Source organism: Phaenicophaeus curvirostris, chromosome 23 (assembly GCF_032191515.1).
Source record: "Phaenicophaeus curvirostris isolate KB17595 chromosome 23, BPBGC_Pcur_1.0, whole genome shotgun sequence".
Classification (NCBI taxonomy): Eukaryota; Metazoa; Chordata; class Aves; order Cuculiformes; family Cuculidae; genus Phaenicophaeus; species Phaenicophaeus curvirostris.
Window position 1 is genome coordinate 7,904,983 of NC_091414.1, and position 27,829 is coordinate 7,932,811.

The following is a 27,829-nucleotide window of genomic DNA, read 5'->3' on the forward strand; positions in this document are numbered from 1 at the left end:
GCCAAAAAACATGTAGATGTGGCACTTGGAACATATAACCATAGAATCATGGTTTGGGTTGGAAGGGACCTCAAAGCCCATCCAGTTCCACCCCTGCCATAGGCAGGGACACCTCCCACTGGATCAGGGGCTCCAAGCCCCATCCAACCTGGCCTTGAACCCCTCCAGGGATGGGGCAGCCACCCCTGCTCTGGGCGACCTGGGCCAGGGCCTCCCCACCCTCATCGTGAAGAATTTCTTCCCAGTGTCTAAGCTAAACCTTGCCCGCCCTCCAATTGGAAGCCGCCCCCCCGTCTCCCCAGGCCCCGCAATGGCCGCTCCCCCACAGGCTGGAGGGGAGCGGGGGGAGGGCGGGGCCGAGGCTGAGGGGGCGGGGCCGGGCAGAGGCGCGCGCGCGCTGCCCCCGGGGGGAGGGCCCCGCCTGCCCCGCCCCTTCCCGCCGTGCCCCGCGCGGGCTGAATGGGGCAGAGCCAAGATGGCGGCCAGCGCAAACCCCGGCGGCGGCGGCCTGGCGCTGTTCGAGTGCCCGAGCTGGTGAGCGGTGGGGCCGGGCCGGGCCGGGCCGGGCCGGGGCGGTCGACAGGGCTCGGTCTCCGCCAGGCGAGGAGCCGGGCGGGTGCGGCCTCGGGAGCTGGAGTGGGGGGCAGCGATTGCCCTGCAGGGGCCCTGGGCTGAGGGGGGCGGGGTGGGACGAGGGGGATGGATTTCGGCTGAAGGAGGGGAGAGTGAGGGGAGATCTCAGGAAGAAATGATTTGTTGTGAGGGTGAGGAGGCTCTGGCCCAGGTCGCCCAGGGAAGTGGTGGCTGCCCTGTGTCTGGAGTTGTTCAAGGCCAGGTTGGATGGGGCTTGGAGCCCCTGATCCAGTGGGAGGTGTCCCTGCCCATGGCAGGGGGTGGGACTGGATGGGCTTTGAGAACCCTTCCAACCCAAACCATTTTGTGATTCTATGGCACTTTGTTCTCGTGAGACCCCTCCTGGAGCCCACGTCCAGTTCTGGAGCCCTCAGCACAGGAAGGACATGGAGCTGTTGGAGTGAGTGCATAGGAGACCACGGAGATGATCTGAGGGCTGGAGCACCTCCCATACAAGGACAGGCTGAGAGAGTTGGGGTTGTTCAGCCTGGAGAAGAGAAGTCTCCGAGGAGACCTTAAAGCAGCTTCCAGTATGGAAAGAGGCTACAGGGAAGTTGGGGTTATAAGTGTATGGAGGGACAGGATGAGGAGGAGTGGTTGTAAATTGGAAGGGGGAAGATTTAGATTAGACATTAGGAAGAAAGAATGGCCCAGGTCGCCCAGAGCAGTGGTGGCTGCCCCATCCCTGGAGGTGTTCAAGGCCAGGTTGGATGGGGCTTGGAGCAGGCGGTGTCCCTGCCCGTGGTATGGGGAGGAACTGGATGATCTTTAAGGTCCCCTCGAACCCAACCCATTCATTGATCCAGCTTGAAATTTTGAAGTATTTTTTGCCTAGCGTTCTCACACAGTGGTGTTCCCAGCTGGCATTGTATTCAGTGGTGAATCGCAATGACTCCTGTCCCTAAAGGCTATGGATTGAATGGCTGGCGAAGTGTAACTTGTGAAATACTTGGTGTCTGTAACTTGCCTGCTATTTCAGAAGAATTCCTAAATAAATACCATTTGGAGGCAGCGCTGTAGCAGCTGTAACCGTGCTGCATACGGCTTCCTCAGGGCCTTGTGGGTAGGCAGCATTCCTTACTGCGCCCTTGTGGACCTGGATTGGTGCTGAAGCTCAGTCCTGGGCTGAATGATGGAGAAGTGAGGGGGAAGGGGCTTGGGACAGTGATCCCAGCCAGGTTTTCCCACCCAGGAGGGAGAGGGTCGTATTCAGGTGCCTGCGCCTGCTCTTTTCTGAGATTTTTGGTAATGCATTTTTTGCAACCCAAATGTCATTTGTACTTTAACATTCTGAAATCATTTTTTGCAACCTGAATGTCATTATACTATAACATTCTGAAATCCTTCTTGGGCAAAGCAGAGCTCATGTGTGGACTCCTTAGACATTCCAGGCAAGCTCCTCATTTCCCTTGTACCGCTATTGTGCCTATGCGCATTGTAGTGTTTTAGAGACAAAGTTTAGGCAGCTCTGTGTTTGTAGTGCTGTAGTGAAAGGCATCCCTGATCTGCAGTTTATATTGGTGAAATATTTGGGTTTGTGTGGAAAAACTTTAACATTTTCCTTAACCCTGCTTTTGAAATAGCTCAGCTGTTGTTTCTGAAGTGTGAAAACCCCCAAACAACCTGCAGCAGGAAGCTGCTGTGGAAAGCATCCAGTTACCATGTTCGTGTTCTGCTGAATGAGACACTGAAAATGGGAAGCATCAGGTAGTTATGGGTGATGCTGTTCCACTGCCTCATCCAGGGGGAGCAAGGAGCTCTTCTACCAGTGCATTTACTTCTAGTTTATTTTCCTGCAAAAAAAGTAGACTATATTTCAAGTGATAGCTTTCTATGGTTGCTGCTGGCATCTGTAGGGTTGCAGACTCTAGCTCGGAGTTTTATTCATTCTTTTCAGAGCACGCAGTTATTATATTGATAAGTGATGGGTCCTTCACCAGCAGGATCCTCCACAGTGAAGATGGTTCGCAGTGGTAGGCGTGGACCAATAGTCACTCTTACTTGAAGCTCTGACTTCCAGAAAGTCCCGATGTTAAGGGGTCATGCCGGATCCTCTGTGTCTCACACAAGCGCTGGGGTGCTCTGTGTAGGTAATGGTGTCAGTCTTTCTGGGCACTGCTTTGGTTGACCAAAACCCGTGGAGCTGCGTAGGGTCTTTATGGTCAGGAACAGCTTCTGTAGTGAATGATCTTGCATCTCATCACCTGTATTGCAATCAAAAGCTTTACCTATCTGTTTTTCTGCCTCTAAGTAGAGCTGCCTTGGGGACTGCAAACACCCATCATAGGAGAAAGATCTTAAATATAATCAACAAAAATAGGGTTTTTTATGTTCTTGTCTTTAAATTATTGTCCATCCTTTTGAGGTTGCCTCCATCACTGTGTCTGTCCTGTCCTGATGTCGAGAGTGGTTGAGTATCCAGCTCCTAGAAAAGAAGGAGTTCTCTACTGAAAATTCAAGGTTGTCATCGATTTTGAGTTCTGACTTTGATTCAGTGTTCATGCTGTTACAGGCTACTTCTTCATAATCCCTAAAATGTGGATTCTCTCCTGTGTTACCCCAGTTAAAGACTAAGCGAAAAATAATTAATGCTGTTTTAGTAGCACTTGCTATGCCACTACGTGTTTATGCATGCACCATCATTCCTCCAAACGTGTTATCAAGGGCACAGGCTGTGCTTTTAACATTGGAATAAAAACATTGCCAGTACTTTCTATGGATTAAAATTCATCCACACCATGAGGTTAGAAAATACCTTTAGTTTACAATTATGTGTCCTAGTTCTAGTAAGACCTTGCATACCCTCAGAGGTGGGTTTAGTGAGTAAACATGATTTCCACGAAGGAAAGATGGTCTGGGCTGTAGTTTCCATGTGACCATCAGGTTTTTAGTGGGTACTACCTGGCTTTCATTTTGTCCTGGTTTAACCTGGTGAACCTTTCTTTGCTTTCTATCTTGACACCCCATTAGTTAGGATGTCCAGCTTCTTCTACAGTGTACATACATTTGAAATCGTGTGTTTTGAAGGCTGCGATCGTTCCTCTCCAGTTTCTCTGAGCCAAGAACAAGCTATTCCTGGCGATGACTAGACACAAATGGAGATGAGCACTTAAGTTCTGGAAATTCCACCCTGTCCTTGAAGGTGGGCATGAAGGTGTGCACGGGAGTCATGTAGGCCAAGATTTTTAGGAAGAGGCTAAATTTGGTTCTCTGAGTTCACATTTAGAAACCTAAATAATTGACCTAATTTTAAACTAAAACAATAGAAATAAGGTTGTTCTGTCTGTGTCCTCAGCAGCCACAACACAGAGTTTCTCTTTAAGCTGGGTAGGACTCATCTTAGTGTGACAGCTGGGATCCAGCAGGATGGAGCTGTGCTAACCCTGTTGGCATGGTCAGCATTGCACTGGGCCCTGATGAGGAGGTGCTGTCAGCTACCTGGTAACACGTCAGCTCTGCTAGTCAGAGCTTCCAGCTTGTGTCACATCCCAATGAGTTAACAGCTTTGTCCTCTTTTTCCAAAATGTTTTATTGCTGTTACTCAGTGCGCTCCTTCCAAGGATAAGCTCACTTTGATTTTTCTTCCCTTTTTTGACTGCCTGTCCCTGCTTTTTCCCATTGTTCTGTAGCTCAGCAGTAGAGGGTTGGCCATCAGTGGCAGAAATAACCTGTGCAGGTTCCTCACAGGATCACCCTCCTGCAAGGCACAGGGCAATGTGCTGGCCTGTAGAGCACAGGGAGAAGAAACCCATCTTTGTGTTTCTAACACAGAAGAAAGAATTTGTGCTTGTAGATGTTTTAATCTTTTAAAAACTATGCTGGAACTTGTTTTGTTCAGTGCATCCCTCTGAACTATTTTGTTTCTAATCACTCTAAGCAGTAGGTGTCTGCTGTAAGGCCAACAAATCCATACATGCAACCGCTGTGGGAAAAACTGAACTTCACTGTGTCCCGCTGCCAGACTGCAGTGAAGGAACTCAATATTCAGCGCAGGGAAGGAGATGTACAGCTTGGTCAGGTGAGCCAGCTTTCTTCAAGACTCTTTCTTTCAGAACACAAAGGAAACAATGTTCTTGTTTGAGCTAAAGTGGAACCGATTCCCTAAGTTGTTAGTTAAATCTTTTCTAAGTGACTACATTTTGTGGAAGTCAACAACGGGTTTTCAGGCAGCGTCTGCTCCCTGCAGTGTTGAGGCTTAATATTTACAATTATCACTAAGTAATGGGATGGATGGTCTGCAGAACAGCCATCACTGTTACTGGCTCTTGTAGGAGCCAAGGCCATCCTGGAGCTGGTATGCGAAAGGGCAGAAAAAGGTCGCCCCTGCAGGGAGGTGCAAACAGGAGAGGTGGCCGAAACCTGACCAACAGAGCATTCCATGCCATATACCTCATACTTGGGATAAAACTGAGGGATCGCAAGGGACAGACCCTCTTTGATGGCCAGTGTCCAGTGAGGACCTGGTCCATCTGTCTGCTCCTGATCATGCTCCTGTATGCTGCTGAGTCCAGATGGCACCTTTCCCCGTGCCTGCCCTCCAACACCCGCAGCGATCTTGGGTTTGTGTTTATTTGTATTTATTATATTATTCTCTTAACAGTTATCTTTCTTTTATTGTTATAGTTTCATTAAAGCAGCTTTAGCTTTAGTTTCCAACCCACAACTCTCCCTTGGTTCCCTTTCCCTGGTCAGGGGGAACTGGAACACAACTGCTCAGTTCAGCTGCTGACTGAACCAGGACAGACAATCAAACGAGGGGTTCATACAAGCGCTATGAGTGTGTGAGGACTTGGCTATGTGGAGGCAGCAGCGAGTGAGCAGAGTCTGTGGGCTGACACTTTAGTATTGGGCGTTTTATTAATTGCCTTGACAAAAGTGACTGCCACGCTCATTAGTGACACCGACATGGTGAGCATAGAGGATGGAGTGTTATCCAGGCTTTGGGGGATAATTTGAAAAGCAGAGCTGCAAAAATACAATGGATTGCAGGAGTGTGAAGTGGAAAACAGGGACTAAACCCAAGAACTTCTTAAAGCCAGAAGCTCACTGTTCAGAAGTAAAAGGCCCCAAGCTGATATTCAGAAATAAAAGGGATGCACAGAAGTGCATAGGCTAATGGCAGCGACCATCAACCACAAGTAACATGTAGCTGTTCAAAAACAGATAAAACCACTATACCTGATGTGTAATAGGAAGTATCTGTGTGTAAGGTAGGGGAAGTATCAGCGCTGTTGAGAAGGTGCTGATGAAGATGCCCAGTCTGTGTTACATGGACTTAATAAAGCTCAATCCAAACTGAAACAGTTGCAGTGGGAAAATTCACTTATAAGAAGACAACGATCTTTGAGAGAGAACAGAGCTTCGGTTGTCCAGTAAAATAAACGCAGCTGGTTTTCAATGAGAGGTAGTATTGGGGAATTTGTTTTCATGGCTGGAGGGAAAGAACAAAAAATTTAGGCTGGAAATCAAGTAGTCAGAATTCACAAGGCTTTGGAGCAGCATCCTGGCAGGCACAAAGGTTACAGCACGATTGCCTGTGGCAGCAGTGCTGGTTCTGGAGGGCCTCTCTTCCTCAGATTTCTGCAGGTAAATTACACTTCTAACAGACCTGTTCTCACTCTGAAAATGTGGAAAATCATATCAAATAACCATAACGTTGTTGCTCACTACTTAATACTCATTTTCCTATTTAATTCAGTGACATCTGAATTAATTGTTTTGATGTTCATAAAAAACTTGTGCATCTCTAATAGAATATTTATGGCCCTGCCCTCAGGAATTAAAATTTGTATAAAATTTCCAAATTTCACTCTGTTCCATGGAGACTTTGTTCCTGAATGAGTAACCAAGGGAACCAGAGTCAACCAGTAAAATCAAGGTCTGTGTGGAGCTGTAAGGAGAAAACAGACCTAGTGCCAAGGTGAAGCTGGGCAAATGCTTTCATGCAAATGGAATGCGTTGTTCAGTTGAAGCAGTGATGTCTCTCATCAGAAACCTTCCAGCAAATATTCCTAAAGCACAGCACGAGTGTTTGTGTTGAGGAAAGGTCTGTAATAGGGAAGTTTGACTTTTTAAACTCTTTCTTACAGCTGGAAGGTTGGTGAGAACTCGCTTAATGCTTCTGAGGGACGAGGCAATGATGAATGCCTTCCGTAGCCTGTGGGTTTTTAAAGTTCAAATGCCCTAACCATCGTATTTCCTCCAGACATAACAAAGTTGGATCCGAATTATTGGTCTGTTCTTTATCCAGCTCTCCTCTTCCACATGGGAAGGCACCATTCTGCATGGGCTAAAATAATAACCCAAAAGATTTTGGCCTTTACTTTTGTCATAAATACCTCCTTGTATGTCAGAATTCAGCTGCCTGAACCGATCCCAGTGACAACCTGCTCTCGGATTCTGTGGTGGGGACGCTGTGCTTGGAGAGGCGTGTGACTCATTTCCATCGCTGATGCATAAGGTCGGCAACAACATCATGCTCAACCAATGTCTTCATAAGAGGAGGGTTCTTCTTTATTCTGATTTCTTTATAGAAAAAAAGCATAAAAGCATTGAAAACAATGTCCCAGAGAGTTTTCTGTCATGCTCTGGTAGTGACCAGTAACTTTATGCGCAAGCCTGAAGTGTTCATCCTCCTGAATGCACTCTTGGCTTTAGCCATCGGCAGCAAAGGGGTTTGTGAGCTTCAGACTCTGTCTAGGTAGTCAGAATGATGTTTTTTGGTTTGTTCCCCAGGATGGTTTCCCAAGCAGTAGCTCAATATCATGAGATTCATTTGCAGCAGTGCATTCTAATTTGAGTTTCCTGCAAAACTGTTGTCATAAATGTTTTTTCTTATTAGTTTGTTGGCTCCGTTTTTCCAGACTGTCTATAAACATCACGAAGCCCTTGCAAAGCTCTCCTCTGTCCTGACTTTTACATTCCCCCACGGATCAGTGTTTATTTTCCTTGTCACACCTTAATTTCCATAAGACCATTTGTTAATTTTGCCAAAAGCTTTTTTACAAATGGCAGTTTCCCATGCTGAGAGCCTTGTTTACATCCTCTTGGTTGTCTCCAGTATTTCTGGTATATTGGCTGATGCTCCTGGCCTGCTCAAAGCCCGTGTGAGTTCTCTCTTTCGAGCAGTATTTTTAAATATTCAATATAGAGTCATACAATGGTTTGTGTTGGAAGGGACCTTAAAGACCATCCAGTTCCCCACTTCCCTGCCATGGGTAGGGACATTTCCCCCTGAATCAGGGGGCTCCAAGCCCCCTCCAACCTGCTCTTAACACCTCCAGGGATGGGGGAGCCACCACTGCTCTGGGCGTCCTGGGCCATTATTACTTCCTAATGTCTAATCTAAATCTCCCCTTCTCCAATTTACAGCCATTCCCCCTCATGCTGATACTCCATGCCCTTGTAAAATGCCCCTTCTCAGCTTTCCTTGAGCCCCTTTCTGTACTGGAAGCTGCTTTAAAGTCTCTCTACAGCCTTCTCTTCTCCAGGCTGAACAACCCCAAGTCTCCCAGCTTGTCCTCATACAAGAGGTGCTCCAGCCATTGGATCATCTTCGTGGCCTCCTCTGGACCCGTTCCAACGATTCTGTATCCTTCTCATGTTGGGGGTTCCAGAACTGGACACCACGCTCTAGGTTTGGTCTCATGAGAGTGGAGCAGAGGGTAGAATTGCCTTCCTTGGCCTGGTGGCCGCACTTCTTTTGGTACAGCCCAATCAAAGCTGTACAAAGCTGTATTAACGACAGTCAGACAGATGGTCCTCTCCAGCCTGGAGAAGGAGCAACTATGAGATGTGTTGGGTGTCTTAAATAGCAAACAGAAGGTCTGTAGGAGACAAGTATTTGCTGTCCTTTTGAGGAGAAGAACTGGAGTTTGCAAAATTAAATTAACAGCAAGCAGATTTGTGGCCAAATAGAGGAGAGGGTGCTCAGCTGTGCGTAGGTGATCTGTGAAATTGTTTGTGAATGCATAAAGTTTACATGGGTTCTTGGAGCGATCCATGTGAGATAGATATGGTACAGATCACCGAGGAGGTCTTTGAGTTGGAAACTGTTGGAAAGTGGGAGACTGTTCCTGTGTGAGGCACCTCGTGCTGGTTACTGGAGGTGGCTCTTATTTTGCAGAGGATTCCTTACTCTGGGTTGGTCGATTTGATCAGCCCGATATGATTGCACAGGAATGTGAAATATGCAGACAGTTCTTGGAGTCATACAGAAGCAGCGCTGCTCTCTTGATTAAACAGGGCACTCATTCTGCAATAGAAATGGTCTAAGGGAATGGGAATACAGGATTTGGGACCACTGTGTAAGCAGCACACATCTCGTATGCAAGTTTTGAAGATTGTCGTTTTAAGGAAAGTTCACCTTTCAATAAAAAGAAACCAAAACCAAAATCCACAGAAGTCCCCAAACCACAACATCCCATTTAGAATATTTTGAGTATGTAACTCCCCACCTGTTGCACAGGTAGTGATCAACAGTCTCGATTCCCTTCTCATTTCTCCTCATCTGTGAATTTGCTCACTTGCTCTTGTAAGAAGGCAGCTGATTTGGCTAATAAACAGTAGTTTTATCCAAATACCACAAACTCCTGTCCCAGGACATTCAACTCGTCTTAAATGGAACAGAAACTATTTCAGTGCTTGGTTGCATTCTGTCAAACAAGGTGCTTTTTCAGTATCATGTTTTTCATCTTGGAATTCTTAAAAAGGCTGAAAGGAGCAGATAGGTGTGATTCAAAGCAAAGTTTATCCTTCTTTACTCCAAGAAAAATGTCTTGCTGGCTTCTGAAGAACTGTCCTGCACCACCTGTCACATTCCCAAAGAGTAATCCCTGTGGAGCATCAAAGTGCAGATTAGGTATTCTGTTCCTTTCTGGGTGCTCGTTCTGCTCCGTAAGAAGTTTCTGCAGCCCTGCTCTGCAGCTTTCTGAGCAGGGGAAGTGGAGAGGGAGGTGCCAAGCTCTTCTCCTTGATACCCAGGGACAAGACACCTGGGAATGGTTCAAAGCTGCCCCAGGAGAGGTTCAGACTGGACATGAGGAGGCATTTCTTTACAGAGAGGGTAGTCAGACACTGGAATGAGCTTCTTGGAGAGGTGGTTGATATCCTAAGCCTGTCAGTGTTTAAGAGGCATTTGAACCATGCTCTTAGGAGGATGTTTTGGCTTTTGATCAGCCCTGGAGTGGTGGGGCAGTTGTACCAGGTGATCATTATAGGTTCCTTCTAACTGAAATACCTGTTCTGTTCAACCAGTTTCCCAGTCAGAACTTGACTTTATTGTATGTGGCTTCCACAACACTCCTGAAAAATGCTTTAAAATTAGCATCACCAGTCAATACTTTCATTTCTTTAACATTGAGAGACGTTTAAGCAATAAATTGTTATATTGTTAAGTGTGGAAAGCCAGTATTTAGTATATCTGAGAATGCTTGGCTCAGTTCCATCTGGGGTTAGCAGTTTGTTACTTCTTTTTATTAACTCTCAAACTTTCTCATTCAGACACAGAATTCCTTGAACTCAGTGAAGAAAAGTTCTGGTGTGGGATGTCATCACAGTTTAGCTCCAGCCTGACTTGAATGGCAGCTAAATGTGAGCAGTTGTGGGTCCAATTCCTTCCCTGCGTGGGGAAAGGGAAATGAAAGAAAAGACTCATGGGTTGGAAACTAAACCAGCTTTAATGAAGTAACAATAATAATAAGGAAAATATTATTAATAAGAAAATAATAAGATACAAATATACAAGTTGTACCCCTCTCAATGACTGTCACCACAGATGCTGCAGAGCAGGCATGGGGAGAGGGTGCCAGGCTGGCAGCAGGAGGGAGCTGGACTCAGGAACACACGGATCTGGGATCAGGGCAAAAAGACAGACAAGGTCTACATTAGACAGCAGCCAGCAAAGAAGAGAGAGTGATCCTTGTGACCTCTCATTTTTATCCTGAGTATGACATGTGTAGCATGAAGGGTCAGAAGTTGGCCAATTTAGGGTCACCTCTCCTGTCTGCCCACCTGGCAGGTGCCACCCTTTTCCTCCCCTTTCTGTTACATCTCCACCAGCTCGAGGACAGCCTTGGTTTCTATAGGAATAAGTATAAGCAATGGTCTTTCTGCATGCCAGTGGCCTGTGTGATACCTGCCAGAGAGAAACATTGTGAAAAACATACAGTGAACTTTCAGAATGTGAAGTTACTCAGACAAGGCTGAGCTGAAGTTGGAAAATTGATTCTACTTCAGCTCAAACCAGAACAAATGGGCCCTCACCTCTCCTCTGATCCAGAGAGTTCATTAATGATAATGTTCTGGTCCTCTTCTCCTTGCCAGTCAGCCTCATTTATTCTCTGGAAGGACTCTTTTCTCCTAGGATGCCTTTGGCAATTCAGTAGGCAGTCGAAGCACACTCTGTCTCAGTTAAATTTAATGACCTGGTGATCACTAGCCCTTTCGCAAGTCTTATTTAATGTCACTTGCAGAATGTTGGCCTTTAGAAAGTGGAAGCCGTTCAGGCAGCAGGGACTGTAATACATGGTCTGGAAGGTACAGAAATGTTTCATGTTTCTCAAACGCCAGCGCTTGTGCTGGAGCCAAGTTGTGATGTAAGATCGTTTGTCTTGGAGCAGGGCTGAGCCTGGCTATCCACATGTTCTACAGAGAGCCTCACCTCGAGTAACTCTCCATCCTTCTGAACCGAGCAAGAAAATCAGTTCAGTGGATTTTAGCACATTTGTTAGTGGGAGAGAAATTTTGTGTTTTGAATATTGGAAATAAGAGATGAGAACCTGCTTTCCTCCAACAGCACAGAATCAGCATTCTTTCAAACTTTCTTCTTGGGGATTTTTGCAAGAGATTTTCTTTCAGTATTTTACTTCCCTGATGCATGAGATAAGGTGTCTGGTAGGGCAGCGCATGTGAGGCATTGGTGGTGCTTCCAAATACCGTCATTATTTCTGATCTTTGGTGACTCTGGAGCAAATTTGTTTTCAGTATAGAAGTGGGGAATCTTTACACTTTTTTCATTAAAAGATTTTCAAGTCTTTAACTTCAGCAGCCTAAGCTGCAACATTGATTTAGTTTGTTTCAAAGGGACATTTCTGTACCAAAAAATATTTCTGTAAGTTTATTTTGAGGACATTGTAATCAGTATTTACAGCCTTACTGTGGTCAGTGGCTTGCAGGCACAGGTAGACAGGGGAAATACTGTGTGCAAAGGATTCTTAGGCAGAAGGCACCAGAGAATAGATTGTTCAAGCACCTTATTTCATACCTGAAGGCACTGTCTTGTGCTGCTGCTGGGCTTTTTTTTGTATGCTCAAAAATGAAGGTAAAAGCAGAGCAAAATAACAGCCAGGGTGAAACTAAAAGTAAAGGGGGTAATGAAAAATCAGAGATTGTGTACGACAGAAGATGAGTGACAGACAGGATTCATTTTACAGAAGAGGAAAGGGGAGCTTTCCCATGACCTAATGGGTACGTTGAGGATGTTGCCAAAACGATTTTAGGACAGACTGAGCATTGAGAAGAGATCCAGGAAGAGATCGCTGAAAAGAAAAGCAGAGGCCAAGTAGCATAAGTTCAGACTTACTTGTAGAGTTCATTTGTGGAAAGGTTTATCTGTTTGAAAGGGGAAAAATGGTGAGGGAAGCAGGTTTGTTTGATGGCAAAACAAAAATTATTGGGGAAATGATCAGAAGCTATGTCCCAGAGTAACAAGAACTTGGCAATTTCAGTGAAGGGAGAAAACCAAGTCTGGCAGCACTCAGAGGCAGAAAGGGGAAGCTCTGAGCACTAGACATGAATCCATGAATAAAACCTGTCTGATGAAAAAAGTGTGTTGAGAACTGAGGGGAGCACAGGAGTAGACACAGGGATACCCAGAGACAGCCTGACTGTGTGATCCCAGGGCAAGACTTCAGTGGAGGCAGCTCCCTGCCTGCACTGGAGTGACTGGAAGGGCCAATCCTTGTGGAACTCATCAGATGGACTCTGTACCTTCTTTGCAAGTGTTTTTACTTACTAGCCTTTCCCCCACACCACCATAATCCCCTTCCTAGGAAGCAGTCACCATTTTAGCATATTGCCCTGGAGATTTGCATCCTCTGCTTTTGCTGCTGCTGTACATCCAAAAGAAGAGGAATCAATATCAGCCATATCTGTCCTATTTGTGAGGATATGGTATCCACAGTCTTGGAGAAGGGCTTGGTAAGAAAACTTGTGGAAGTCCCACTGGCATTTTCAGGGGCCAGAGAGATCTGAGCAGGCGTGTGTGATGGATTTGGAGCAAGAAGGGAAAATGCCTATGCAATACTTGAGAAAGGAATGAAGTAGAAGTAAGAGAGGTCTGTGTTCTTGTATGAAGTTATGTAGGAGGACGTGTGTGTGGTAACCAGCTGACCTGGGGCACAGAAGAAACCCTCACATTGTAAGGCCCATCTCTATGAACATCTGTATTTAACACCCTCGAAGAACTTCAATTACAAGTGAGCTTGCTTTCTTCTCCAGCCATGCTGAGAAGGTCACTCCCCATTTTCACTGTCCTCTTGGCTTGCTCTGTGCAGGGAGCAAAGCAGTCGACAGGAATGTGGGAATGGGATCTCTGCAGGTGTCCTCCAGAAGGACAGCGCTGTAGCTCAGAACTGGGTCACTGCTCTTGCCTAGAAGGCTGGTCCAGCCCTTGTGACAAGCAGCAGTGGTGGTATTGGTGAAGAAGTACTGGAGATGTGGATTTTGAGAGATGCAAGCAGAAAAAAAGAGGATTTGCTGTCATCAGCCACAGGCCCTTTGTAGTGACAGGCATCAATACCGCAGTGGTGTCCTGGGTCTGAGCACTATCAATACTGAGGATGGTTTGATGCTGCTAATCCTCATGGATTCTCCTGCATATTGGCATTGGTTTGCTGTGCGCTGCTGAGCCTCACATGCCTCTTTGCTGTTCCAAATGGGAATAGTGCTGTCTGGAGAACTTGCTTCCCCAGAGATGAGCTTGGACAGAGCAGTGGGACTGGGGAGCCAAGCCGAGCTTGTTGGAGGATGTGGTGGAGGACAGGTGTCCTGTCGTAGGGTAAGGGTCCCTCTGCCAGCTGATCCTGAAGTCTCTGCTATGGTACCAGTGTTGGCAGGAAAGGTTGAGGTGAGTGTGGAGGAGCACTGATCCGGTGGGTCTCTTCCAACCTGGTTGTTCTGTGATTCTGTGATTCTGTTATATGTGACAGGGGTGTGTGGAGCCCCTCTTAGGTGTTTGCCATTACCAGTTTGCCTTTACCTAGAGGGGAAGGATGGTAAACGTTTCTGTTCCTCTCCGCAGCAAAGGGTAGAGTTCTCCTGGGTTGGAGGTAACATCAGAAAGCAGAGCCCTTGAGCAGACCCTGAGCTGCACTGCTCATTTTGTAAATCAACAATTTTTCACCTTGGGAAATTCCTAAGGGAATTGGCTGATGTAGTGGCCAACCCACTCTCCATGATATTTGAAAAGTCATGGTAGTGAGAAGTCACTGGTGACTGGAAGAAGGGTAACATGTCCGTTTTTAAAAGGGTAGAAAAGACAACCCTGGGAACTACCCACCTGTCAGCCTCACCTCTGTGCCTGGGAAGATCACGGAACAGATCCTCCTAGAAGCTCTGCTAAAGCATATGGAGGTGATTAATGGCAGCCAGCACGGCTTCACCAGGGGTGAGTCCTGTATGACCAGCCTAGTGGCTTTCTATGATACAGTAACCACAGCAGTGGATGCGGGAGAACCAGCGGCTGTGATCTGCCTGGACTTCTGTAAAGCCTTTGACATAGTCCCCCACATCCTTCTCTCTGAATTGGAGGGATGTGGATTTGATAGGTGGGCTGTTCAGTGGATAAGAAACTGGTTGGGTGGTCATATTCAGAGTAGTGGTCAGTGGCTCGAAGTCCAGATGGAGATCTGTGACAAGTGGTGTCCTTCAGGCGTCCGTACTGAGACCAGTGCTGTTTAATATCTTCATCAGTGATATTGACAGCGAGATTGAGGGCACCCGCAGCAAGTTTGCAGATGACACCAAGCTGAGTTGTGCATTTGGCCCTGGCCCAGGTTGCCCAGGGAAGTGGTGGCTGCCCAGTCCCTGGAGGTGTTCAAGGCCAGGTTGGAAGGGGCTTGGGGAGCCTGATCTAGTGGGACATGTCCCTGCCCATTGCAGGCAGGTGGGAACTGGATGATCTCTAAGGTTCCTTCCAACCCAAACTATTCTGTGATTGTATGTCTAAGTAAACCTTGGAGTGTCTTGTGTCATGTTTGCTCCGCTCGTGTTGTGAAACGTTGTGTTTTGCCTGCTGTCAGAAGGAATCTTCAGGGAAAAGAAAACTACAGGATTTTCATATTTTCCCAAAAATAATTCTGCTTACATTGAGGTAGGCTTGGTCTGTAGCCGTAACAGAGCATTAGCTCTAACACTAATAAACTTTTAATTAAATGTTTTGACATTATATTTTCCTTTCTTTATTTTCCAGGGCAGGGAAGCCACCACCTGGCTTACATCTGGACGTAGTCAAAGGGGACAAACTCATTGAGGTATGAAAATAGGTTTGTATGTATTTGCTGTATCACGTACACAGGCACCCACAGCAGAACATTTCCCAGCATTTTCCACTCTTAGTCATAAGTATTTCCTTTCTCTCTCTCTCTCAAATCCATTCTCTTCAAATCAGTTTGTTTTGCCCTGAAACTTCAGAATGAAGTGAATTTTCCTGTACTCTAGGGCTGTCTCTTACCATACAGTTCTTCCGTCCGTTGTCTGCCAATGAGGTGCGCTGTTTGAAGGGAAACAGAACTGCAGCTCTCAGCTGGTGAACACTTTGGTTCCTGAATGTTAAACCTGCCCTGGTAGGAGAAAGGAAAAATAAAATTTTTGTAAGGGAAACATGATGCTTTGCAGAGCTTTGTTTCATCCAAATGTATTTTTGGACCAAAGTTGACATTTTGCTCCCTACGAGCTACTTAGGTAGGAGGTACCGGACTGCATCTGGAAGACACCTTGATTAGAAACTGCAGGAGCAGAAAATCAAGTATTATGGGAGAAATCTCAAACACAGAAGAACAAGAGTATTATCTCTTCACCTTGTACTGCTTGTTTGAGATACTGATCAGTTTGGGTTTTATGTAGTTTCACAGTGAGGTTAACCGGGCATCCTGTAGTTGTCAGGAGTGTTGCCCTGAACTGCAGTATGGAGTGTGGTATGGTTTCTCATCCCATGTTCTGGATCTGCAAACAGTGTTGGTTTTATTAGAGCAAAGGAGTTTGTGTGATGCCATCTCATTCTCCGTGTCATGTTTTGTATGAATATGTATCACACTAAAAGCAGTAGACACTTCTGGGCACTGCAACTTCCAAACCCTTTGCTTTGCATTTGTCTTTAAAGCAAGGACTGTGTGTTCTTTCCTCATGGTACTGTTAGGTGTCCAGACTCATTTTTGGAGGTCACGGAGCTGCAGTCAGACTGCTGCTCAGTTGAGCCTGCTCACTGCCATCCCAGCCACAGCACCTGGGGTAGGGATTGTACCTGGCACAGGGTATCCTGGTATTTCTGTCAGTGAGCAAAGACAAATGTGTGACTTGGAGTTTTTTGGTACGAGGCAGGCAGCCAAGACTAGCGCAGCCTTGCCCCCAGGAGACTTATCCTATGAAATTAGTTTTTTCTTGTCAAGTTTCTTTTGGTTTTTTGAGCATGGAGAGAGAGCTTTAAGATAAGAGTTTCTCTGGAGCTCTCTGCTGAACTAATCCTCAGATGCCAGGGAATTGTTTGAGAGTCCTGGGCAGGACTATAGAATCATAGAATAACCAGGTTGGAAGAGACCCACCGGATCATCGAGTCCAACCATTCCTATCAATCACTAAACCATGCCTGTTAGCACCTCGTCCACCCGTGCCTTAAACACCTCCAGGGAAGGTGAATCAACCACCTCCCTGGAAAAGGGAGAGCAGCAAACTGCTGTACAGAAGCTGAGGATGCACTGTTGGTTCTGGTGATGGATGAGCAAATTTGGAGTTGATAAATTAGCAGCTGGGATTATCTTTGGCTGGTGTCAGACTCTGAGGCTGTGCTGCCCAAAGTTTTTGGACGTGCAGGAGGCCCAAGTTGGCTTTGTAAGCCTGGGGTGTCTCTCCTTTTTGGCCAAGAAGGCGGTACAAATATCCCGATTCCCTCTTCCTACCATTGACTCTCCTGATAACACAAAAGAGGTTCTTTTTGCTGTTGTGCAGAGCGCTGTTAACAGCCAGTTCCAGTCTGCTTTCCACATACTCTGAGGTTCAGTAGAGAATGCAGCCACACAGAGGTTACAGAATGACTGTGGGGTTCTTGTTTTGCCTCCTGAGTCTCTGGTGCTGGCTCAGTGTCGCAGAGACCAGTGAGGTCCAGCTTGCCTGCCACGCGGTGTGTATTACATGTGCCGAGTGCTGGGGCAGGCGGTGACCAGGACTAGCCTGCGTGTCCAGCACAAGCCTGGCTTGCTGTCACACTTCAGTGGCTGATGTGAGCCTTGGGAGAGCTCCAGCAGACCACTGCATGTAGGGTGCCTGTCTGCTTCTCTGGTTGCTTTGTGGACTCACACAGCACGTATGGGTGATGGCTGGAGGCCTCCAGGCTGCGGTTGTTCCAAGAGACAAAGTACTGCCTGTATGGGAACTGCAACAAATAGGTGGCATTTGAATGTGTTTCATCTGTTTGTTACACGTGGTGAGTAGCTTTTCAGTTTTGGGTCTTATAGTAGACAGCGGGAACCAAGAGCGAATATCATCAGTCTGGTGGGTCATGGAGCACTTGATACTAACCGAGCTGTCCGTGCCTCGAGCCTTGCACAGAGGTCTGGGGTGCACCTTGTGATTGCTGGGTCTGAAAAGTGCGACAGTAACACAAGCCATGAGATGTATAAGCTCAGTGTATGAAGGAAAACACCGGGTTATAACTCAGAGGCACAGAAAAGTTTGGAAGCATGATATTGGAGTTCAGGCAATAAAATTATTTTCTCTGATGATTTGTTGTAATATTTCCAAGTTATGAATTCCTTTGTGTCTTTGCAAAATCTCTTGAAGTGCTGTCAGGTGAGGATGGTTTTGTTTGGTGCGTAATGAGTGAAAATGAAAACTTACAGGATGCTTCTGGTTTCAGTTGTGAGCAAGAATGAGAAAGTGTTGGACCAGTTCTTATGGTACTTGAAATGGTGAGATAATGGCTTGCTGATCTGAGCCCTGAACTGTGGAGTGAGGAATCGGCTCTTGAAAATCTAGTGTTTGCATCAGAGCTGTATTTGCATAGGATTCTTTTTCAAATACATAAGAATAAAAGAAAAAGTAAGTGCTCATCCTTCTCACCAGGTAAAATCATAGACTTCCTCAATACAGAGGTACTGTTATGGGGAAGACTCAGGGCGCTGAACTGAATGAGTAATATTGGACACAGTTCATATGTCAGACACATAATGTTGGACACAGATCCATTGCTGTGAAGTTGAATCCCAAGCAAACCCAAGCAGATCTCAGCAGGGGCCCTGCAGCACACGGTGGTGGTCAGAGACCGAGAGCTGGGAAAAACAACTCCCATTTTAAGGGCAAATATCAGTGAGGCTAATGGAGAGATAGGGATTGATGAAGTCTTGCAGGGAAGAGCACAGCAAAAGTACAGTGGCATAAGGAGTGCACAGGGAGGAGATTGATCTGTTTACAAGGGGAATTAAAAAAGAAAAGTGAAATGATATTTAACCAGGAAGGACTGAGGAAGCCGTGTGCCGGTTTAAGCTCTCCTGCAGTGGCTTCTACTTTCTGGTTAATTCTGAGGGGAGGGTGTTGTGAAAACCAGCATTTGTGAAGAGCCCAAAAGTGGTGATAAAATAGCCAAGTGAGAGCAGAATCCATGTGGATTTCTTGCGGTTTTATCTGGATTGTCCTGAGGCTTCGAGGTGTGCTGTTCCCCACCAGACATAGAGAGATTCCAAGGAGACACCTGCTCATTTGATATGTCCTAGCTGGAGGAGAACCCCATTTTGTGTTTGCACCCCATTTGTCATCAGGTAATGTGCTTGAAGGTGAATTGCTAATTAAGCTGTGAATCCTGCCTTATCAAATGAGATGTGGGCTCCCAAAGAAGTTTTTTTTGTAGTTTAAGTCTGAATATTGGCTCTCTGTGGAATTTCTGCCCACGTGTGTATCCCTGAGGCTACTGTTGAGGTTGTTCTATCCAGCTGTTTGCTTTCACAGAACTTGAAGTACAGTATCTCGCAGGACTGGTTGGAAGTGATTTGGTTGGTGGGGAGTGATTTGGTTTAGTAGTGGTATGAGGAGCTGGTGGATACGCACACAGCTTGATCACCTATATCTTTTTAAGAGGGCAGGCAGAATATGTCAGTCAGTGGATTTCACAAAGAATTTACTCTCATGAAGTCGTGCTTAAAGTGTATATGGAGAGTGAGCTGCGATAAAACATCAGTGGATTATTACCTAAGTGACCAATTAATTGTAAGGCCATCAAGATATATACTAGTATGGAGTGAAGTTGTTCTAATAATTCTTTCTGCGGCCTAAAAGAGAGAATGAACAGAGATGAATTCAACGCTTATTACCAAGTAGCATGTTCTGAGAACCTGCAGCATGGGGGGGTGACAGATGTTCAGTAGAGTAATGAGAAACCCAACCTAGAAAGTGTAGAACACGTCTGGTGATGAGGGGGAGGTCTGAAATAAAACAGTGGGGAAGTGAAACCTGAGAGCAACAGCACTGAAAGCCTTAGAGTTTGCAGTTGGTGGGCAGGTAGATAGATGTGGCTTTGCAAGGTGGTTTGTGGAAAATGAGGTCTGTGTCATTTTTATGCTTGCACAAAGGCAGAGGAATATAAAATCCTGTGCCTTATTCCAAGCTGTCTCCTTGTATTCTAAGTGATCTGGTAGTACCACAGGGTAAGTAACCATCCAGGTGCTCATTGTGTTGGTCTTTGACAGCCGAAAAGAACCCCAGAGTGCTCCCGCAGCTGGGCTGGTGCACTGGGCCTTGCTCATGGCACACACGGTTGATACAGCCAGCAAAACTGAAGAGAAAACCACTGATGGACAGGAATGCTGCTGCTAGGAGCTGAGGCCCTTCCTTATCCCACAGTCCCACGGTATAGGATCCATTGCCTCACCAGAGCCAGCCGGGATGCACATCTGACTGCAGGCGAACTGATTCAGTCCGTGAAAACAGGAGAGGACTAACACAGCAAAATAGGGCTTGGCAACCAGAAACCTTTGCAGTGCAATGAGGGATTGTATGGCTGGGGATGGAAGGAGGAGAGGGGAGCAGTCCTTGTGCTCTAGCAGGCTAAACATGAATTCAGCTCAGCCCATCTCATGAAAGCTGAGATCTTTTTTTTTTTTTTCTGGCGGAAGCTGTATCCTCAGCACTTCCTTGATCATGGATTAGATCATGTGTGGGCTTTGGTAAGTGTTGCAGAAAGCAGGAGAAGCCATCCGTCACCAAACCTGTAATGCATCACCAGCCTTTAACTTGTGCAGCAGGAAGTGGAGAAACACAGGTCAACTGGAGACCCTGGGATCCAGGGAGGAAGAAACCTGTATCGCTTGGGTCCCACAGCATCTGGGCACAAGGAGTTCCACTCAACAACACTGTCTGCCAACAGAAAGTTGCTGTGTGCTGTCTACATTTACATTTTATATTTCTACAGAGAAATATATTGCTGATGTTCTGTATCAGGCTAGACATCATTCAGCAGAGACTCCTGGCTTAGGCAAGACCCAAGGTCGTCTGCATTGAGGAGTGTTCAGCTGTGCAAAGAGAAGATTTGAGTTTCTGTCTTTGTGTCAGGCAGAACTGAAATACTGATTTGCTGTTACTGCTTTGGTTTAAATTTGCTCTGTTTATTCACGTTCTTGAGTTTTTTTCAGGAAGATCCGTCAGGTTACAGGAGTCTAATGCGCTTCTCTGTTTGATATCCCACCTCAGAAACTCATCATCGATGAGAAGAAATACTATCTCTTTGGGAGAAATCCTGATCTGTGTGATTTCACCATTGACCACCAGTCCTGCTCTCGGGTCCATGCTGCCTTGGTCTATCACAAACATCTCAAGAGGGTTTTCCTCATAGATCTCAACAGCAGTAAGTAGTCTGACATTTCACCGGATAGAAATGTGGTATTTCAGTGATTAAGCATTTCCGAATCTGAAGCATTTTTCTTTTGTTTGTTGTTAGCACTGTGTGGAAAGACAAATGCAAACTCAATTAGCACCCTAGGAAAGATCGGCAAGGGTTAGGAGCAATGGAGTATTTGCAGCAGTCAGCTCACGTCTGCTGCATGTTTAAAACAACATTTTTAGACTCTTAAGAGGCTGAGGGAGAGGAGCGGATTGACTTGACCTTCCCTTCACAATTTTAATGAAGCTTTGTCTTCTGAGAAGGGGTTCCTAAGATGTAAAACTTGACGTACTTTTTTTTCCACTGAGGGAATGATTCCAGGCATGGTACGCTGGGACCTGCAAGAATCCAGAAAGCAGATGGTGTTTGTCCTTTATTTCCATGACTTTGAGGACTTTGGATGTGTGTTACCTTAGTTCATGAGGCAATAGGTAGGATAGGTATAGCCAATGTTTTCAGCAGGTGCCCAGCGTATATCAGAGCTACTACATGTAGGTTTCTAACTTCTTGAGACCTGAACTCGGATACTGTCAGCCCAAGCTGATGCCTGACAGACTATTTTGCATATTTATGTTCTCAGCACATGGCACATTTTTGGGTCATATCCGTTTGGAACCTCACAAACCCCAACAGATACCCATAGACTCCACAGTTTCATTTGGCGCTTCTACACGGGCGTATACTCTGCGGGAGAAGCCTCAGACCCTGCCGTCAGCAGTTAAAGGAGACGAGAAAATGGGTGGTGAAGATGAAGAGCTCAAGGGCTTGCTGGGCCTGCCAGAGGAGGAGACAGAACTTGATGTGAGTATGATGGCACGTTGTACCTAGGTGGCATTTCCAAGCAGACACATAGCTTCCCCTCTTGTTTGCTTAGGTTCAGGTTCTTAATTTCTTGGCTTGAAGATAGTCTGGGGTGTATTCTGCTGGCAGATATGCAAAAATATCTCGTCCTGCCATGATAAGCCCATGATCATGCTGCTTCCTGGATCAGTGACCTAATAATCCTCCTGCTCCACTGCTTTTCTCACAAAGGCTGTCCAGGGAGCGCACAGTCTCCAGCTAACATTGCCTCAGGTCAGGGGTGATTCTTCATTGCCATAAAACAGGGAACACTGCCCCGTTTCCTCCTGTCAGCTAGTGAAGACAGAGAAAGCAGAGAATGTCTGGCACTCACAAGGTTGTTGAGGCTGGAAGGGACCTCTCAGGATCATGCAGTCTGCCCCCCCAGCTCAGGCAGGCTCAGCCAGAGCAGGCTGCCCAGGACAGTTGAGTTCTGAATGTCTCTACAGAGATTCTGCAGCCTCTTCTAGCACTGGAACTCTCTTTCTTCGTAGGGGTCTAAAGTTGAAGCTAAACACTGATCTTTTTGATATGCACAATCGTGTGATTAAATCAGATTTCAGGCACTATTTGCTTAAACTATTTCATGTCCAAATGTGTCATTAGAACCTGACGGAGTTCAATACAGCCCACAACAAAAGAATTTCCACACTAACCATTGAGGAAGGGAACTTGGATATTCAGAGACCAAAGAGAAAACGGAAGAACTCCAGAGTGACATTCAGTGATGATGATGAAATCATCAATCCGGGTAAGTGGTTTGCTGCAAATGGATAAGCAGAACAGAAATTTGGCAGTCTGTATTTGGGATCTGCTATGTCAGAGAAGCTGCCTCATGTCTCACTGAAGTCTTTGACTTCTCTCTGCTGCTTCTCCTCCACCTGTAAAATAACCTTGTGATTTGTGCAGGACAGGGATATCACACTCTGCGTCAGTGTTCGAAATTGTGCCAGAAATTGGAAAGATCTCATGGGTCCAAAAGGAGGAAAGTGTTTAAAATTTAAATGGGAACTGAACATGTTTGGGTTTCACTTGTTCCTTAACTGTTCCATTACCTGTTGCCTAATGGACATTTATCTCAAGCTCAGAGGTGTTTGCTCCTTGTCTACATATCTGAAACCAATCATTCTTGTTCAAAGTGATGCTTCTGCAGGTGTAATTGAATCCTAATTAGTCATTTTTCTCCCTTAGCTCTCCAGCCCTGTTCAATGTCTTTATCAATGACCTGGATGATGGGATAGAGTGCACCCTTAGTAAGCTTACGGACACACTAAGCTGGGTGGAAGCGTGGATCTGCTGGATGGTAGGGAGGCTCCAAAGGGATCTGAACAGGCTGGACCGCTGGGTGGAGACCAATGGCATGAGGTTTAACAAGGCCAAATGCCGGGTCCTGCACTTGGGGCCCAACAACCCTGAGCAGCTCCAGACTAGGAGAAGTCTGACTAGAAAGCTGCCTGGAGGAAAAGGACCTGGGGGCGTTGGTTGACAGCTACTGAACATGAGGCAGCAGTGGCCCAGGTGGCCAAGAAGGCCAGTGGCATCTTGGCTTGGATCAGAAACGGCGTGGCCAGCAGGTCCAGGGAGGTTATTCACCCTCTGTACTCGGCACTGGTGAGACCGCTCCTCAAATCCTGTGTTCAGTTCTGGGCCCCTCACCACAAGAAGGATGTTGAAGCTCTGAAGCGAGTCCAGAGAAGAGCAATGAAGCTGGTGAGGGGTCTGGAGAACAAGCCTTATGAGGAGCGGCTGAGAAAGCTGGGGGTGTTTAGCCTGGAGAAGAGGAGGCTGAGGGAAGACCTTATAGCTCTCTACGATTACCTGAAAGGAGGTTGTGGAGAGGAGGGAGCTGGGCTCTTCTCCCAAGTGACAGGGGACAGGACAAGAGGGAATGGCCTCAAGCTCCACCAGGGGAGGTTCAGGCTTGACATCATGAAAAAAATTTTCACAGAAAGGGTCATTGGGCACTGGCAGAGGCTTCCCAGGAGGTGGTTGAATCACCATCCCTGGTTTAGTAACTGATGGGAATGCTTGGACTCGATGATCCAGTGGGTCTTTTCCAACCTAGTGATTCTGTGATTCATGGTATTTTATATGTATAATATTCCATTATTAAGACTAGCTTATTAAGGAGTATGCATTTTGAAATGCAGCCTGGGAGTAGTTTCATTTGGCAGTGTATATTGCCCAGAATAACTGTTTTGATTTTGACTCTACTGAATCCTCGTGACTCCTCCTTCAAGTCCCCAAGGCTTTTGACCACGCACCCTGCCTTGTCAGCAGCAGCTCTCAGCCCAGAACTCCAGTCGGTCTGATCAGCGCACACTGCCCATCCCTCTGTCCCTTCCCCATTCTCCCTCGGAGTGGAAGCCTTTCTCAGCAGCCCCTCTGAGGAGCCCACCTTGAGCCGAAGCCACTAGGTGTCCCCATGGGCCCTCTCGCTGTTTGTGAGCTTGCTGAGCTCTACTGGAGCGCTGGCTGTGAGAAGAGAAGGTCCTTCACATAGGTTCCTCTAGCTGACAGATGTTCTGTCTTCCCTTGCGTTCTTGCTGAAAGCTTTGCTGTTCTTCCTTCACAGAGGATGTGGACCCTTCTGTTGGGCGTTTCAGGAACATGGTACAGACAGCGGTTGTCCCTGTTAAGGTACAGAGTTACTCAACTTTCTAATAAGTACATCACGTTGATGAACTCATTTTGAGTTACAACTTAGAAGCATGATGTTCTGTGGTGAAAAGTTTTTATTTCTAAGCAGAAGTCTTGTTCACGTTTCACAATTACCTTTTTTTTAGCAGATTTGACCATTTCCTTTGATATCCAGCTTTAGCTCTTTTCTTTAATGACTCGTGGGATCAATGGCAATTCTTTTTCCACCCAAAAAGAAACACTTCCCAGAAATGCAGTGTGGTAGGCCTAGACATCATTTGAAATTGTGGGAAGTTTGGAAAATAGAATGTAAAAATGAGAGGTTGCTTATGAAATCCTTAGCCTTACAGTATTTAAACAAAATTGTCTACTAGCACTAGCAGGGCTTAGACTTTGCTCCAAGATGAGTGTGTTCCCAGTGCTGTATTTAATTGGAATATGCTAGGAGTTGGGAAAGTTTGCACAACTTGAGGGTAGCTAAGCAACAGTAATAGCGATTTCCCTTGTTGCTGGCATACACTGAATAATATGTGTGGAAAAGGATAAATCTATGTAAAGCTTGGACTGCAGAAGGCTCAAAGGAGCTGGGCAAAGTCCCCCAGAAGTTGCAGTTTCTTCCTGGGCAGGGGAAGGAGAGCTTGTGTAAGGACTGCAGACCTACTCAGTCTTGCATTCAGGTCAAGCTTAACACTGACAAACTCTTACAGGGGGTGAAGAGGGGCTCAGACCTGATCTAAGTTAAACCTGAGCTTCAACTTCTGTCACCCCATCCTGTGCTGTGCAACATAAGGAGTTTATTATTAAGTAGTTTTCAAGGCATCTGAGAAGAAACCTTCAGGGACAGAGCTTGGACCATGGTCTGTAACCCCTTTACGTGTGGATAGTCGGGGTGCCTTTTGGGGAAGATGGCGCTGGCCAGTTGACAGAGCTTGCTTGTTTCATGTATTCTGAATAATTCTTTAAATGCTTCTGTCTACAGAAAAAACGATTGGAGAATCCAGGCTCATTGACCACAGATGATTCCACATCGCGCCGTATGCAAAACTTCCCCTACAGCGGAGGATTGTATGGTGGTTTGCCTCCAACTCACAACGAGGCAGGTTCGCAGTCGCACGGCGTCCATGGGACAGCGCTCATTGGGGGCCTGCCCATGCCCTACCCCAACCTCGCCCCCGATGTGGACTTGACTCCTGTCGTGCCCTCAACAGTTAACATGAACCCAGCTCCAAACCCCGCTGTGTTTAATCCTGAAGCTGTGAACGAACCCAAGAAGAAGAAATACGCAAAGGAGGCCTGGCCGGGGAAGAAGCCAACCCCTTCCCTCCTGATCTGAGTTGGGTGTTGTTGAGGGAGGGTGGGTGTTACGAACTCCAGAAACTGTTCATGTGCAGTATAAGTTTTTTTAAATGTCAGTGTCCTAACCAGCTGTAACACCAAGATTGGAGAAGTGAAATGCCCTCTAAAGGTCTGTCTTCAAGCGTTTTTTATATGTCTGATAAATAACAAAATACAGCTCCCATCTTCTTTTGAAACAAATTCTCTGGCAGCCTTCTCTTAGCTATTGCTGTCCCCAGAGGGCTTCACTCTGGGTTTTGATCCGTCACGTGGAGGGGCAGAGTCATTCAGTTTAGGTGGCATTTATGGCCTGACCCTGCAAAACTCTGTGTTTTGGTGTTGTGCGATGGGTGATGTTGTTCCTGCTGGACTCGCTCGTAGCGGGTCAGCTGTATCAGAAGTAAATGTTAGTGGGGCCAAGCCTTTCAGAAAACCCACTGGTATGTCTTCTAAAACTTGCAAAATACAGGTCAGCTTTTGTATTTCACATTTTCAGACCCCCACCACCGTGGGGCATTATCTTTTTGTTTCACTTTGGCTACAGCTTGTTTTAATTTCCACCCAAAACACTACAGCATCCCATTAGCTCCTGGGATTGTGGAGTTGAGATGGACATTAATAGGTGAGATTCCTTAGCTGCGATCCAGTATTGGACAGTGGAGCTGTGTAGATGGAGGGCGGGGCGGATGCAGGGATGGATCTGGGCTGGTGGAAGCACACCTGCAAGGAGCATCTAGTGGGAAGGCTCTACCTACACTGTAAGGGCAATGAACAACCACGTCATGGTGACTCTCTCCCCTCTGATAACTGAAGGTGGGGTTAACATTGGGAACAGTTCTTTTTGAAGCTGGTGGGCCTTTTAACTTGAGTAGTTACATTTTTATTTGCAAATGGTACTTGCAAGCTTAGAGTATGAAGGTGCAACACAACAGAGAAGTGAGCAGCCCTGAGCAGTATCGGAGGAGTTGCGTGTTTAAGCCTGCACGCTGCTCTGGTTGCTCATACCTGGTGAGAGCCGAGTGCTGCTCAAAGCTCGAATATGAATTCTCAGTGGAGAATTTGCCTCACCTTGAATAAAGCAGTACACAAGCTGGTTTCATAATATTACATTTTTTGCCCACTTCATCACTTTTCATTGACTAAATCAAGCAGCTTGGTTTGGATTTGCTGTTCCAGTCCTTCACGTCCTTGGGGTTAGGTCACAAACTCTGATTCACACCTATTCAGACACCCTGCATTTCCTTTAGACACAGTAAGGCCAGGGCTCTGTTTTTGAGGTTTACTCTGATTCATTTTTTTACATTCTATAATGCAGTTCAGTCCCATTCCTTTGTTGTCTGGAGATCCCTCCAGGAGGCGTGTGCTAAGATGACAGCGGGACACCCCGCCGTGTGCGGTGTTGTAGCTGCCTGGCTGGGAAGTGGTGTGGGAAATGCGAAGGCTCTGGAGCAGCGTGGTGTCACACAGGGTTACGCTGTCGTGCTGTGGGCACCGGACTTGGCTTGTACAGAGGCTCTAAAATCAGTGTGACTTCGGCATCTGCAGAGTGATCGCTTCTATCATGTTATCAAGGTGAAAATGAGCTCTTAGCTACTCCACTCGCAGGAGTGAAGGCTTTGGAGCCTGGTTTGTTCCTCTCCCCACACATCGTATTTAGCTCACACTATGATACAGATGAACACAGTCCCTTCTCCATGCTGCAGCTGTGCCAGTCTTTAGTTGCTGTTTGATAGGATCCAGTCCTCGCTGTTCTCCTTCCAAACACTCCATGCTTACTCTTAATTTCTCCTTTTATTTTTAGTTTTGCTTTTTTCTCGTATGGAGAGTTTCCTTTTTCCAGCCAGTCTGCTTTGGGAAGGCAACTGTTAGGGTAAGACTCGTTAGGGCAGGTAAAAGTTGAGCAGGTTTCCTTTCTTTTTTTTTCCATTTTGGGTTTTTTGGGGTGGGTGGTTTTATGGGGTTTTTTTGCAAGTGGCTCTTTACGAGACTTTTTCTTGAGAAGGGAAGCTTTGCTGCTCATTGTTCTTAAAGCTCCTCTCCTCCCTGGATTTGAACAAGCTCTCATTATTTCAGAGCTTTGAGGCCATAGCTGGCCAGCACGGGAGGGGACAGTCTGACATCTAGGGGCTTTGTACAGAAGTTTGTACACTTGTGTAATATGTACTAGGCCTTTCCACACTTTCTGTTGAGCTTTTTACCTGTAACCTTTACTATGTTGTAAATTAAATGCAGATTTTGCCA

The 27,829-nt window shown here is 46.4% G+C and overlaps 1 protein-coding gene and 1 non-coding gene across 2 annotated transcripts; both read left to right on the top strand.

Moving 5' to 3' along the window:
- The first annotated feature begins 418 nt into the window (after positions 1-418).
- PPP1R8 (protein phosphatase 1 regulatory subunit 8) lies at positions 419-27,829 on the top strand. Its single transcript, XM_069875266.1, has 7 exons — positions 419-534; positions 15,104-15,164; positions 20,584-20,737; positions 21,354-21,574; positions 22,220-22,364; positions 24,189-24,253; positions 25,233-27,829. The coding sequence occupies exons 1-7, from the start codon at positions 476-478 to the stop codon at positions 25,584-25,586; spliced, it is 1,059 nt and encodes a 352-aa protein (XP_069731367.1). The 5' UTR covers positions 419-475; the 3' UTR covers positions 25,587-27,829.
- On the top strand, positions 17,408-17,573 carry LOC138730425 (small Cajal body-specific RNA 1). The gene has a single exon (XR_011339022.1). It is a non-coding gene; the product is annotated as a small Cajal body-specific RNA 1 (non-coding RNA).

What these genes read in the sequence shown, in the direction of transcription:
- PPP1R8 (XM_069875266.1), top strand. Translation starts at nt 476, where the DNA reads ATGGCGGCCAGCGCAAACCCCGGCGGCGGCGGCCTGGCGCTGTTCGAG. An exon ending in CTGTTCGAGTGCCCGAGCTG is followed by an intron (nt 535 to 15,103) that starts GTGAGCGGTGGG and finishes TTTATTTTCCAG; the next exon opens with GGCAGGGAAGCCACCACCTG. An exon ending in CAGCGGTTGTCCCTGTTAAG is followed by an intron (nt 24,254 to 25,232) that starts GTACAGAGTTAC and finishes TTCTGTCTACAG; the next exon opens with AAAAAACGATTGGAGAATCC.